The sequence below is a fragment of the Neopelma chrysocephalum genome, unplaced genomic scaffold (assembly GCF_003984885.1).
Source record: "Neopelma chrysocephalum unplaced genomic scaffold, ASM398488v2 Primary Assembly neopelma1_106b, whole genome shotgun sequence".
NCBI classification, from domain to species: Eukaryota; Metazoa; Chordata; class Aves; order Passeriformes; family Pipridae; genus Neopelma; species Neopelma chrysocephalum.
In genome coordinates this window covers 2189729-2204323 of record NW_020897771.1, presented here as the reverse complement: position 1 = coordinate 2204323, position 14595 = coordinate 2189729, and the positions used below count along the sequence as shown (strand labels likewise).

At 39.1% G+C, this 14595-nt stretch overlaps 1 protein-coding gene across 2 annotated transcripts in view; it reads left to right on the top strand.

Moving 5' to 3' along the window:
- Window positions 1-3984, top strand: part of ANO5 (anoctamin 5) — a 54710-nt gene extending 50726 nt beyond the window's left edge. For both annotated transcript variants that reach the window (XM_027696321.1, XM_027696320.1), the window contains one exon: window positions 226-3984. In XM_027696321.1, the coding sequence (XP_027552122.1) occupies window positions 226-447 (222 nt within the window). In that variant the 3' untranslated portion in view covers window positions 448-3984. The remainder of the gene's footprint in view (window positions 1-225) is intronic.
- The last annotated feature ends 10611 nt before the right edge of the window (window positions 3985-14595 follow it).

Genomic DNA, 14595 nt, shown 5'->3' with positions numbered 1-14595 from the left:
TTGCTAAGTCATTAATGGTTGGGAATGAAAATTTCTGCATAAAAGGATGTGTTTTAATCCTCATGCACATTTTAGATACACATTAGCTGGGTATTATGTATTGTTCCAGGACAGCCAAATGAAATGTATTCTCTTTGTGAAGAGAAAATGACCTTTTTGGTGTTAGATAAAACAAGAGGTGTTTCATTTGGTAATGAGTTGTTACTTCCTTTTTTTTTTTTTTAGCATGTTGTATTCATCGTCAAATTCTTTGTAGCGTGGATGATTCCTGATGTCCCTGCAGATGTGAAAGCCAGGATAAAACGTGAAAAGTATTTAACACAAAAAATCCTACATGAGTATGAACTTGAAAAACTGAAAGAGAGACTGTGTCAAGGTGATAAACGAGCCACAGAGAAAGAGTTCATCGCCACGGAAGGGAGAATGGAGTTATCCAGTGCAATGTAGCCATGAAACCAACTGTTTGGGATTTAGCTCATTTTAGCTTTTTTTTGTCTGTGGTTTGCTCAGTATGCGTCATGTTGAAAGCTGTAGGAGAGTTCAATCCTTCACTTTCAGTCCAAAGATCTTAGACTTTTCTTTAAAAGTTTTACTGAGCTTTCAAGGTTTAGGAAAATCAACTGTTTGACTTCAGCACTGGTTTTTATTTACCCGTGACTTTGACTAATAACTGTAATCTTGTAATCCTAGAATTTGGACTCCTGGTATAGGGACTGTTACCCTTAAAGGGCTCACAGGGTATGATAAGGTCATTACCACCAAGCCCTCCCCCTGTTGCTAACTGCAAAGTTCCAGGCTATATCCCAGCTGAATGAAAGGGATATCAGAGAGGACTGCTCTGTGGAAAATGCTGAGAATTACTGTTTTGTTATGTGATCATTTAAATAGGAGAACACTCCTGATACAAGGGTTAGGATTTGGGGCTTTTTTTTTTTTATATCCACTGTGTCTTATGAAGCATTGGTTTGCAGCTTTGAACTTCTATATATTTTGTAGAAGGAATTGATTTTTTAAAGTTATATTGGCTTAATTCCACTTGGAATTATTTATAGGCACAGAATTCAGTTAATACATACTAGTGAAGTAAACAAAAAGCCATAATTTATTTTTATAAAGATATAATTTGCCAAAGAGTTTGCTCTTTAAATGTAGATATTGTGGAATTATCTAATTGCAGTGGCTTTTGAAAAATATGTGTCCAATTCGGAGAAGTACAGTTATTTTATTTCCCAGTCTCAAAAACTGCCATTTTTGGAAGATTACGTTTGACAGTTTTGGCCAAAGCTGCTCCTTTATTTATTTATTTGTTTGGATTCTCTGTGAATGCCAGCAAAGGGCTAAAGCTGTGTCTGTACTCGGTGCATACTGTGGAGTGTGACTGCACAGGGCAGTGGACTGGGAGCTGGGCCACCACACTAATTCATCTGGCTGGATGGTTTGTTCTTGGACTTTCATCCAAAAGATTTTAAGCAGGCTGGATAATCTATGCTTATGCTGTTATTGTCCTTATACATAGGAGCTTGGGGTTTTGGGGCTGTTCTTTTCTTTTTGTGGTGGTGTTTTTTGTTTTGTTTTTTTTTTATTATTTTGAATCTTTAAGAAGGGTATTTTTTTCTGTTTTGTTATGGGGCTTTTCTACAAAGTTACTGAATTTATAAATGTGTAATAACTACTTGTGCAAAGTAGCTTCCAGCTGTTCATGAATGTGCCCTCATTTTCTAATTTGAAGCATTTTAGGCATTTTTATGATTTTGCTGTATATTTAAAACATATCAACGCTTCCACGCTTAGTGCCTTGTTTCTTTGCATCTGGCAAAAGGTGTGAAAATTATCTCTGTTGGGCAGTGCCTATTTCCAAAGTGTGCTTTGCAGGCACCTGTGAACCTGCAGACAGAGCTGTTCAGTGTTAGCCAAACCACGCCTGCCTTGGCACACTCCTGCTCCAGTGCCACATGAACTGTTCCAGAGAGCACTGCAGGCCTAGATGGCTTGGTTATAGTAACACGTAGCTGAGTTCTCTCATGCTGAAGTACACAAGCTAGACAAGATAAGAAAAATTTTACTCTATTTGCACTTTGAAAGTTATACTTCCTTGCAAGTATACACACAAAAAATTGAGGTTTGTATTCCACGTCAGCCGAATCCTGTACTGTTTACTACTACCACTGCTTAAGGTATGTTGTTTTAGCAAACCTAGCTACATCTTGGAGTTCTTGGTGAATAACCTTAATGTTGTAACAGTTTTAAATCAATGTCCTGAGTGGAGCTGTTAAAGGTTTAACATTAAGTGCCTACCTCGAGCAAACATCCCACGGTTTGGCTGCCAGTCAAGGAGATGATGCAGATGTACATTTCTCGTTCCTGTAAGTTATTCACCTTCGTTCTCTAAGTTTGCTTGAGCAATCAAGCATGTTGGCAAATCGTGTTCGTCATGAACTGACCCATGTTCTTGAATATTCAGATGTCTTTGTAGTGGATTTATTAGGGGAATGCATGTGTAAATAAATTAGCTCTGCTGCTTAGTGTGTAAGCCAAAGAAGAGTATCATTCGCCATAATTACATATCCAACACCACAATTTGCACAAGGAAAGCACTGTGCTGCTTCTTGCACATATACTGTTAATTAAACTGCTTAATTTAGATGTCATGGTTTTGCTACTGTTAGCAACGCAAACAGTTGCTTCAGACAGAAAGGTGATGAGATGCTAAAGGATATTTCTATGCAAAACGTACAATCTGATTGAAGCTGCAAACAGATCTGGAAATTCAGCATTAGATGCACTGCTTCTGCTTATGGAACATTAGTTTCTTCAGGTAATAAAGTGTCCTAATATACTACACTTGAAAAGATGTCAGCAAAATAGGTGTGTTGTGAATGAACAATGTTATTTAAAAGCAAGGTGGAGGAAAACCAGGAAATACCTTTGGGACACAGCATTGATATGCAGAAGCCCTGCATGCAGACCCTGAATCTGAATTATGTTTTGACTCCTACTCCGTGCTTCTTTCAAACTTATCTTTTTCAGACCACTTACTATGTAATACAATACAAACAGATGTTTTGCATATGTTGTATCATATGCAAGTGGACAAAATCTGGGATCAGCTTATTTAAAAAGAAATATATATATATATCTCTTAAAAATATGTCATGATACTTCATGGTATTACTTTTTTGTATGCAGAAACTGTTGAAAAGAGAATTAAGAGCTAACATCACATAACAAAAAAAGCCTTTACATAATACTTTGCCTTTACCTGTCATTAAGCAGTATTCTAACTAAAGATATCAGTATGGTTAGGTTTATAATGGTTCACATACATTACCTGAAGCTCTTGAAAAAGTGACAAAAGTCAGGAAAATGGCCCGATCAGTTTGGAGATGTGCTGATTCTTACTATTGGAATATTTCATTTTGATGTGTTTCGGTACCTAAAAGTGTTCTTTAACCAAAGTAAAGAGAGTTCTGTGTTGGAACTACTGTAATTTAGGCAACAATAGATTGCCTCATTAGAATTAGTTAGAAACCCAAAAATTGCCTTCCAGGTGTAATACAATCAGGGATTTCTTTTTTTTTTTTTTCAATTAAAATTTAGGGTTTTTTGCCTGGGAAAGATTTAGTGTGGTATGTTCTAAGCAAAGGACTGCAAAAGAAGAGTGCTACTATGAGACACTATACTTTTTTTATAGAAAATGTTCTTACTATGCTTTTACTTTTTTATGCAATACTGTCAGTTTGAGGCAACAGAATGGAGTGAAAATAGATGGACTTTCTAACTGTACTGCTGACTTTTTACATGTACTGCTTGTTTGACTTGTACTGTCATGTAATCCAAGTGGCATTTTTGTCTGCTAAGTACGTTGCTGATATATATGATACACTAATGTTGGAATAAATTTTTTAAACATTGCATTCAGCTAACATTTAATGTTCACTTTTAATAAGATTTAAATCAGGCCAATAAAGCTGTGTCTATTTTTAATGTGCTGTCAACTTGTTTGTGCAAATTCCACGAATTCTGAGAGGAGCTGAAGTATTGAAAGCCAAAATGCCTGGAGAACCTCTTGGAAAAGAGTATTTATACAGATTCCTACAGCTCATGTATGGTACATTAATACAGATCCATTTTCAGCCAGGCTGCTTTTCCCTGCACTCTCTGAGCACAGTTTTTATTCTTGTAGTGCCAGGACCTGAGGTGCCTTCTCAAGTTGTCAGTCCCACATGCAGTTTTCACACGCAGCACAAGTGGTTCACATACGTGCACTTTAAATAGCCTTGAGCACATACACTGGAAGACATGGCAGAGCTGAAGCTTTCCCAAGCAACTGGTAAAGTCTTACTATACATATTTTCCTTAAAACTCATTTCTGGCACCGGTGAAGGGCTTTGGATTAAACCACGGGGAATCTGGGTTGAAGTTTATGACTTGCTCTCAACAGATGGTTTTATCCCAGCATGTCACCTCTCCTGTTGTACCACAGTATCAGAACTCTGGGAACAGGGTCACCTGCCACACTTGGTGGGTCATTTCCTTTGTAACCTTGAAATGATTAAAATTAATAGACATGCAAGAGCAGTAATCAAATTAAAGAAAGATATGAGATGAATAAAAGAACCTTCTCTATTAAAAAAGGGGAGGGGGGAAATGCCAAAATAAGCAAGGTATTATGTATTATGGTGTGCTTGTTACTGAGGTGAGATAAGGAACTTAATTAGCTATCAAAGGGAAAACTGGAGTGTTAAAATGTAGAAGAAAGTGGTAGCAAAGGAAAGAGAAAGGCGAGGGGAGGAAGGATGAAGGAAAGTGTTGTTGCTGTGCAGGATATAGGGGATATTTATGTATTATGTTGGGAGTTCTCAGGTGCATTCAAGCTTTGTTCTTTGGAGATTAAACCTTGCCACCGCTGAGGCCTGTGGTAAATGGGTAATTTAAGATTTAATTGGGGGTAGAGTATCATCCAAAACCCATTTTATTTAAAAAGAGTAGCTTGTGAGACAGTCACAAATTCTGGAACATACCTAGCTCTCCCCCTGATTGGAAATTGTAGCTACCTGTCAAAAGTCTTAATTCCTTCATTTATCTTGTGCAGTAAATAAGAGATGCACCAAAATTCAGTGGTTGTACTTTTTGAATCAGAAAAATGGGTAAGGCATCTAATTCATCCACCCAGATTAAAAGGATCTTTCTAAAAATAGGACCATGTTTATTCTGTGCAAAAAAATGGTGGGGAGCACTGAAATAGGGGGCGTTTTTTCAGCATTTGCATCTGAAATGGTGTAAAACACGTTGTCTTACAGGAGCAGAAAAATATGTGGCCCACTCACTAGTGGATCAGTGGGAAAGAACAGCAAGATGTGGAAGAAACAGTATCCCAGCATCTGAAGTCTGCAATTTGTTTGAGATGTGTAGGATCTGAAATAAATAAAATCTTGCCCTGAAAACCATCTTAAATGTTTAGGACACACTGCTGAGAGATACAAGGGAGGGGTCGGGGGTTACCTGACATCTGCTGTGGCAAAGAGATTTTACCAAGAGAGGGCAAAGGGAGCCCTCACAAAGGACTTATTAAAAGTCCTCCCTTCCCTACATAGAAAGAGGTAAAGGGGAAAAAAAATGATGATCATTACCATATGAAAGATAACAAAATGATTTCCAGAATATCTGAATTGCTGTGTAACCTCATTAAGCCACAGCTACTATTTCTTGCCTTCTTCCTTGCTAAGGGTGGTCACAACAACTCTTGGCTTGGTGTCCTTAAAAAGGAATAGCTAAATTAAATCTCAATCTGCTTTTAAATAATCAGTTGTCTCCACACAACACTTACATCATTCAGATGCAACTCAGGAGGGCCATTTTTTTAAATGTAAGTATTTGTACCAAGAAATCTGCCAGGAGATGAGTAGGATGTGAAATTCAGCAGCCATATCAATTTTTGGAAGGTGCATACGCACATTCCCCTGCAATAATTAGTGACTATGCTTTCTCAGTCAGAAATGAGTCAGTCTGAAACATTTAGTGAGGATAGGATTCTTTTGAGTTGTTTTTTCAACTCTTCAACAAACCAGTGCTGTTGGCTTGTCAGAAATATTTTTGTTTAAATTATGGACTGACCTACCATTGTCCCTGGGTGTTCTAAACATCCAACGCTATTCAGCATTTCAGTTTTGGTACTGAAAAATGCAGGGGCCATAGCAACTGCTTCTGTCATCAAGAGACATTAAATAAATGAGCCTTATTGTTGTGTTGCCCCTCCCATAACCACGGTAGGTTTGAAACACTTGACGTTGTGAGTCTGTCTGGCCCACACCGTCCTCAGCAATGAAGAGCTGAAAAGGCAGAAAAGCTCTGGCTCAGATGGCCCCTAGTTCCTTGGCTTTTACTTATTTTTCTCGGCTGGTGTTTGGTGCAATGTGGTAGGAATAGTGCTGGAATGTTCCAGCACTGCATGCTCAATGGCTCTTTTCATAGGTTTTTCAAAGAGGAATAAAAATATTCCAGACAGAAGGTTTTAACACGGAAAACTGATAGGAAGGCTGGATTTCCTGCCATGTTACCTCATCACAACAGACAGTTTTGCTGTCAGATTCTCTTGCATAAACATTTCTGCTGACATTAGCCCATTACTAGAGTGTCAGGAAACAGTAATGCTACAGGTAAGCCTGTTCTCTGGTTGTGGCATCTATATATTAATCTTTAGAAAAATTCTGGCTCCATCTACACTGATGGAAATTGTACCATTATTTTCAGATGTGGCTAAGATTTCAACGTCTCTGTAACAAAGATGCAGCTAAAAAACCCAAACAGCTGAAATAGTTGGGCCAAGAGATTTCTATACAGCTCACCACATAATGACAATCTGTTCATTTTAGGGTGTCATGCTGCTCTAAGCAAGCTGCTAGTGCCTTGCAATCAGGAAGGATTCCCTGTTTCCCCCTTTCACATAGGATTGCCTCTGTGTCAGTGACAGCTTTTTAGCTTCCCCAGAAACAGCACAGGAGACAATGTGGAAGGAAAGTCTCATATTTTGAGGGAACAACAAGATCCCATGTGTTTTATGGTAAGCAGTAAGTGTCTCAGTGCTTTTTCTTTGTATTTTTGTTGCTGTGGATTTATGTGGAAATAACAAATGATTCTGTGGCTGCAACTGGCCTATCACAATGACTCATGTTTTTATTAGAAGATGCCACAATATATGAAGTCACCACATCCCAACAAGCCATTAAACTTTTTCATTGGCTGGGATTGGTAAAAGGTTGATGAACTAGTTAATGGAGGTCACTGCTGTGGTTAGAAATGAGGAAGGTGTTATGGGGAGAGGAAATCAAAGCAGGAAAAGACCCTGCTTCGTACTTTTGCTTAAGTTCAAAGTACTGGGGTTACATGCTGAACATGTGGAGGGAACTGAATATAGGGAGGAATTATGAAGTCCTTATTAATGACTTTATCTTCAAAAGGAGGAAGGTGAGTAAACAGAGGGGTAAGGGCTTGTGAACTGGAGAAAACAGAGAAACTGAGGCACCAGAGGGGCTCAAAGCCAGACCATGCAGAGGAACTGTTAGTATATAGGTGTGTAGAAGAAGCCTTTAAATGTAAGTTCTAGTCTGTCCAAAAGTCTCCCCTGCCTAGGAGAGGGGAGCCAATTTTATTAGCAGTTAATACAGGAACTGCAATGGGGCAACTGAGAGGTTGATTCTGCAGCGAAGGAAAAAGCAGGATTTTCTTTGCTTTTGCACCTGGAAGAAGTTAACTGCAAAAAAATCCTCTGGAGTGTTTGCTTCACTTTCAGTGAACGAACTGGACGAACTCTGCTTCCCAGAGTAACCAGGCACTTCCCTGTGCACAGAGCAGCCACACCACTCACCCCTGATTGACGTGCACCTGTCCTTGCAGGGACGAAACTCGTTCCTGGGCGCAAACACAGCCACAGGAGCAAGGCTTTTTCACAGAGCTTAGGTGTCTGATGAGGATGGAGCAAATGCTGAGCAAGGGAACTTCAGTTTCTGTTGTGCTGAGAACAAATATCACTTCCTATAAGGCTAAATCGGCGAGTTTCTTCATTCTGCAATAAACACCAATCATGTGGTGCACATTTGGCACAGAAATGCACAAAATTCACAGTCATTCTGAAACTTTAAAATTGAACCTCTAACCTTCAAAAGAGTTGATATTATTTAGCATAAGAGGATGAAGTGATATCAGATCATTGCCTTTGAAGAGCAAGTTCCTTGTCGCCCTTTAAAGCATGCTGGAAGAGCAGCTTGGCCTGGAGGTGTTCTGATAGGACAGCCCAGAGCAGTAGGTAGGGATTTCTCTGCTGATTATGTCTTTGATCAGACCTCAGTGATTTGTCAGTAAAATGTCAAACACCTAAAAAAATGAAGACAGTCCCACCACGAATCTCTTGTCAGAGCTGGCAATGATGGCACAGGCAGTCACAAGATGTTCACATTAACTGTAAGGCAGAGAGGAGACATCTGTCACATAAAGTGCTTCGTGGCTCTAAATTCGGATGGCAGACAGAGACAGATTTTGGTGGAAATGCAGATGCCATCTCGGACACTGTTCACAGGACTCTCCTTCCAGGGACTTTTCCTTATCCCATCTGTGGGGCTGACCGAATATTTCTGTTATCCAGATTTTTTCTTCCAGGAGAAATGCTGGACTCAGAGGAGTATTTTCCCTTGCAGCCTGGTCTGAGCTGAAACCTTCCTTTTCTGATTGCCATTTGAGCCAGCTGCACTGTATCTTTTGAGATTTTTTTTGCAAGACAATCAAGACAATTCACCATGTTTCCTATTACAGTAACATCTGTTTTGTCACATATCACAGTGTGGATCGCTATCTGGTGCACCCAGTGAAATCCTTGAGGGTGTTAGACAGTGATGGGTCATGATCCGCATCCCTATATGGACAATGACTACCCTGACCAGTCCTTTCCAACCCAAACCACTCCATGATCCTACAAAATCCATAGCAAGGACACATCAGCTTCCCAAGATGGGATTATATCATACGTGTGGCAAATATGCTGACACTCATGCTTATATTCTGGACTACTAATTTGGGCAGCTACAGGGATCACATAAAATGGCTTCAGGACTGCAAGAGTCAACCTCCAACCCTGAATATTCTCTTCTTTCAAATGAAGCAAAGTGGGCAATGAACAGAGCTGGCGGAAAAACTAAAACCTTGACAGAAATTATGCTTTCAATTTTTGTTTTTAAATTGATCTCTGTCAGGATTTATTTGTTCCTTTCTTTTATTGCTTTAACGTGCACAATTAAAAATGCCAGTGAAATAAGTTAGCACATTTTCACCCACCATTTTTGCAAATGAAATTATTCCTTTCATTTCATTTCCTGATTATTAACAAATTTTTCTACTGTAGGACTTTTCATTAAAACCAAATCTCTATGTGGAAAAATTTCAAACTTCAAAACCTTGAAATTATACAAAATTTTCCAAATGGTTTATTAAGTATGTTTGGGGAATATTTTAAGATACTAAGAATGGGAGTTTTCACTATCTTTTGTTACCATCAAAGGCAAAAAAAGTTTTCTGCTTCTTGCAGTTCTCAATTTTCCATCTTGTTCTGCAAGTCTGAGTTACCATTTCCCACACTCAAGTTGCATTTCAGATACTTGCATGTGCGAGTTGTTGTGTGACCATAGCATCAGACAGATTATATATTATTAGGGACCTATTCATATTAGCTGGAGAACTAATCTCAGACTAATTCACAAATAGATTCCTGAGAAGTATCTGGTATTTGAATACAAGAAGAAAAAGTTCCTGCACATGCTCAGTTTGTACAGTCTTCCCTTCAGATGCACAGAGAACAAAGAACTTCTGAACCTGATTTCTCTTGGAGCAGCTACTAGTAAAAAAATTAATGAAGTTACACTTTGGTTGAGTACTTATTAAGGGGTTTAGAATTGGGCCCAAATGGTTAGCAACATTATCAACTGTCTAGAATTACTTTAATTTTGAAGATTATATTTTGCTCTTTATGTCTTTCTAACCTTTTGTGGAATAGCAAGGATCAAAATAAGAAAAGTCATGGAGAAGAGGGTGATACAGCTGTCCTGTACATCTGCTGATAAAGGGACATTCCTTCAAATGCTTGGAACCACTGTATCTGCAAACTGCCTGTTGTCCTACTGCAGGGAAATGTGTTGGTGAGGCATGGAGTATTTTGGAAAACAGGGAATATAAATGTGAAACAGAAACTGCCTTCAGCTCCCCCCCCTCCCCGAGGCCTAGTTAGTGTCTACTCTCAGGCTGATAACCTGCCTGTGATATGGGAAAGGAATTCCAGAACACAAATAGTTGTGAGATTTTCTGAAAAAATGCTGGCACTCATGAGAATGTTCTGTTGTATTTAAATTGTATTCCTTGAGATTGGGTTCGAGGAGAGAAACCTGGGCTGATTTTTATTCTATCTGACCATCTCTGTGCCCCACATGGATTTAAGAGAGAATCCTGCTCTCTCTTTCCCCCACTGGTCATATTTTTCCATCTCCTTCAGGCTGTACGACTGGTCACCCATCCTCTCGGTGAAGAAGGATTAATGAGGATCGTTTTGAAATGTATTGGAAGTGCTGGAGAGTATAAGGCAGCTTTTGAAAGACAAGATTTATGCAGCCTTTTGGAGAACACTACTCAAGGTACAAGACATGAGTGAAGGAAAGATGCCCACGAAAGATTGGGAAAGCCTGTGCTGGGCAAAGTCCTGAGGTGTGATGTTAACCAGCTGTGAAAGGACCTCTTGGTGATTTATGGTGTGCCCCGATGATGGAGCACACACCAATCAGAGGGTGATTAATATTCTTGTCATAAATTCAAAGAAATGGGCAGCCTGCCAGGGAAATTTGTCTGTGAAAGCAGAAGAACAATTCAGTGCTCCAGGAGTGACTCGGTAACATGAGACTGATTGAACACATGGAGTCGGTGGAGATTTTTATTAAAGATAAGATCCCTCCAGGGAAAGGTGTTTTCATAAGCCAGGGAGGCCTCATAGTAAAGAAGAATTTGGATGTGAAGAAGACATGACTGACAGAATGGATTTTTAGGGACCACTTGCTTTCCATCCACTCAGTTTTGGGACTTGGACTTATTTCAGAGCTTTGATTATTATATGATTATTCCTAACAGAAAGACAAAAACCCATGAACTCTGTTGTTCTAAAGGCACCAAATCTAGCCTTTGTAATGCTTCTGATGTGTTCAGCCCTTCAGAAGGCAGAAGATATCCAGAATAAAAGAAAAAAGAATATATGACATCATGGTAGGTATGAATGGATTGACAGTCTCAGACCAATTACTGGACACATTAAAACAAAACAAAACAAAAGTAGGGACAACTAGTACCTTCCTTATTAAATTAAACTCCAATCTATGATGGTAAGGAGAAAAAAAGGATCTGAATAAACAACCCCATTCAGATAACTGTAAGAAAATTTAGGTTCTTTGTTATGGAAATAGGTCCAGTGATTTCATTGGAATGATATACAAAGAAAGACCTACAGTGTGGAACTGTAGGAAAATATTAGGTGAGAGAGAACTAGAAAACAAACAACTAAATTTAACAAGTGATGTGTTGCAGACAACAATTACCTGACTGCAGCCCCCAGGGTGTGAGCTCAGGACATCTGGCAAACAGCAACAGAAGTGTGCTTGTAGCCTCCCTTTTCTTACATATTTACACATATCTCAGTCTTTAATCTTTGCTTGGCTGTAGCATAATGGATATTTTTCATGGACAAAGCAGGTTTAATAGCTCAGAAGTGCCTGTTTCTCAACAGGGCTTCAGAACAAACAAACGGTAAGACAATTTTTGAGAAAGAGGCATCACTTCTGAAAGGAGAGTACAGAGGATGTGAAATGTGTATGGAATGTTTCTCAGCTGGTAAAATGCCATGTGCACATTAAAATTAGTTCCATACAGAAAGGTAAATCCTGAATTCCTTTCTTGATATTCTGCAGAGATTTGCCTCTTGCTGAGTTAGGTAGGAATACAGCCCAAGCAGAGATTTTGGCATTTGTCTCTTTCCTCCTTTCAGCTGTTATTTTTCTGATAGATTGAGAAGTTTCTGTAGCAGTAAAACAGAATAAATAGCATTGTCTTACAAGAGCTTTCTATCTACACCTTAGTATTTGGCTTTGGCAAACAGAGTGGGATTCCTAGATCATACACCACAGCATGCAGAGACAGCACTGATGGTAATACTGATCACTTCTCACAGCACACAGAGACAGCACTAGCAGTAATACTGATCACTTCTCCAGCTCTGGAAAAAAAAATCCAGGTAAAACTGCCCATAAAACATCACCCTTTGGGTATAAAAAGGAAACAGCCAGCAAATCTTTGCCACAAGGGGAGCCAGAAAGTTACTCAACTACAGAATGAGTTGTAATAATCAGACATAATCCATAAAAGTCCATGGTAAAGGCCCAGTAGATGTCAACTATTATGATGAGCCTGTTGGAAAGACAACCAAAAGACAGAAAAGGTTGTCCTGGCTTTCATGATGAAAATGCCAATTTAAGAAGTGGACAAGGAAACCCTGAGCCTGATAAGGGCCTGATAAGGTTCAGCATAAGTCTTTTGAACTCTTTGAACTTCCAAGTCTTGCAAAGAGACCACCAATTATGTAATTAAAATTCACCTCCCCCCATAGGAGAAACCCTGGAATAGCTAAAGACTTCAGAACTGACCACACAGAGACTGAGTCAGGCACTGGCTCAGTTTGACCCAGATGGAACTGAGTAAGCCCGATGCATTCCTGACAAGCTGCACTACATGGCACTGTATCATCCCGTGGCAATACACAATGCATCTGGAGCCACAGCTTCCTCTAGTGGAACCAATTAGTTGATCCACCAGATCTGTGATGATTTATTTATAACAAACCATAAGAAAAAAATAGATATAAAATATTTACACGTAGGCACCAGATTCTAAAATGAAATGCTTACGAAGCCTAAGCTCAAAGGATGCTCCCTGTGGAACAGAAAAGGGATCTGAATCAAGAACTTGATATTTTCATTTGCATTTAAAGATCACAGATATTTTTAAGTGGATAGGTTGAGTTGAGTGCTTTGGCCTGAAGTGATCTCTCTGTGTGATACCCTGATCTTCCCCCCTCCCCTGTGGAACACAACACAATCACCATCGTGATCATTAGCAGTGCCCTAAATTAAAGCAGAGATTCTCCTGTCATCTTAAATTATGTGCTGCTCTAGTATTTCCAGGGGAGAAGGAACATCTAATGTATTCCACAAGTCAACAAGAATAGCATTTCTGTCTTTTGATTCCCTCAAAACCTTTTACAGTCTTTGGTTTTCCTTTGCATCTTGTGGTAAGAACAAGAATACTTTTCTACCTTCAAACCTATGGACATGTTCTCCAAAGATGGTATCTAGCACTTCTTAAGTATTTATAAAAGAAGCAAGACCTGTGTGGCTGATAAAAGGCAGAGAAATTGTTTCTCAAAAGATACACTAGTATTAAAGATAACTTCTGCCATTAATGAAACCAACAACATCTAACACTGATTGTTTCAGTGTTTTCTAACAAAATGAGACTTATGTTTCTTTTTGTGTGTGTGTTCATTTCCCTTTACAATCACTTTTGAACCCATTTTGGTCCAATTTGACGGAAACCTAAATTTTCTGGAATTACAAGTTCCCTAAAATTTTCAGAAAAACAGTTTACCAGAAGCAGTTTTGTAAGGGAAAATAAAAGAGGCACAATAAGGGAGAAGGAAAAAGAGATGACAGGAACTAAGGATGCTGACAGGAAAGCATGACAGAACATGCAAGGGAGGACTTGATTTCTCACAGATCCTGTCCAGGGCCTGGTGTAAGGAGAGGGTAGTAGAAAACTAGGGTTGCTGAGGATGGGAATCCTTGGGCAGTCAGATGTATTCATTAACATTTGGACTCAATTACCTTTGAGGTCTTTTCCAACCTTAATGATTCTATCATTCTATGTTTCTGACACTCACAGAACAAGCAATATTTGGTTTTATATTACAAATAAAATTGTGGCAGTATTTTGATTGAAATACTTGTCTTTTGAGGGCATCCCAGCATTGCTAACTTGGATTAGTGTCACCTGATGCAGATACAAATGTATGACAGAAGAAACCTACCCAGATTGCTTAGTTTCCTATTTTGGATCCATACTGGAGACAATGCTATTAAGCTAATTCCAAGGAAATTTAAGATATTAAATGGATTATATTTAATCTTGAATTCATATGATAGTTGTCAGCTTGTCAAGAAATGAAACTATGGGCTATGGGATGAATGGGAGCCTCCCCCAGTGCAAAGCATGGTTCTTCCTTGGGAAAGCACAACAATCACATTCTACAGACTCCACTAACCCCAAACATCAACTAAACACAGGCTTCCTCCTTAGTTACTTTTGGCTACAGACAGACTCATTGTCTCAATATCCTCCTACATAGAAAAGCTATGGTACAGCACTTGAAAATACACAAGTATCCTTAGATCACTGGAACCTGTTCTGGCAGAGTAGTGGTGAAGGCACAGTGTCTCAGGTCTTTGTATCACTAGCAAATTATAC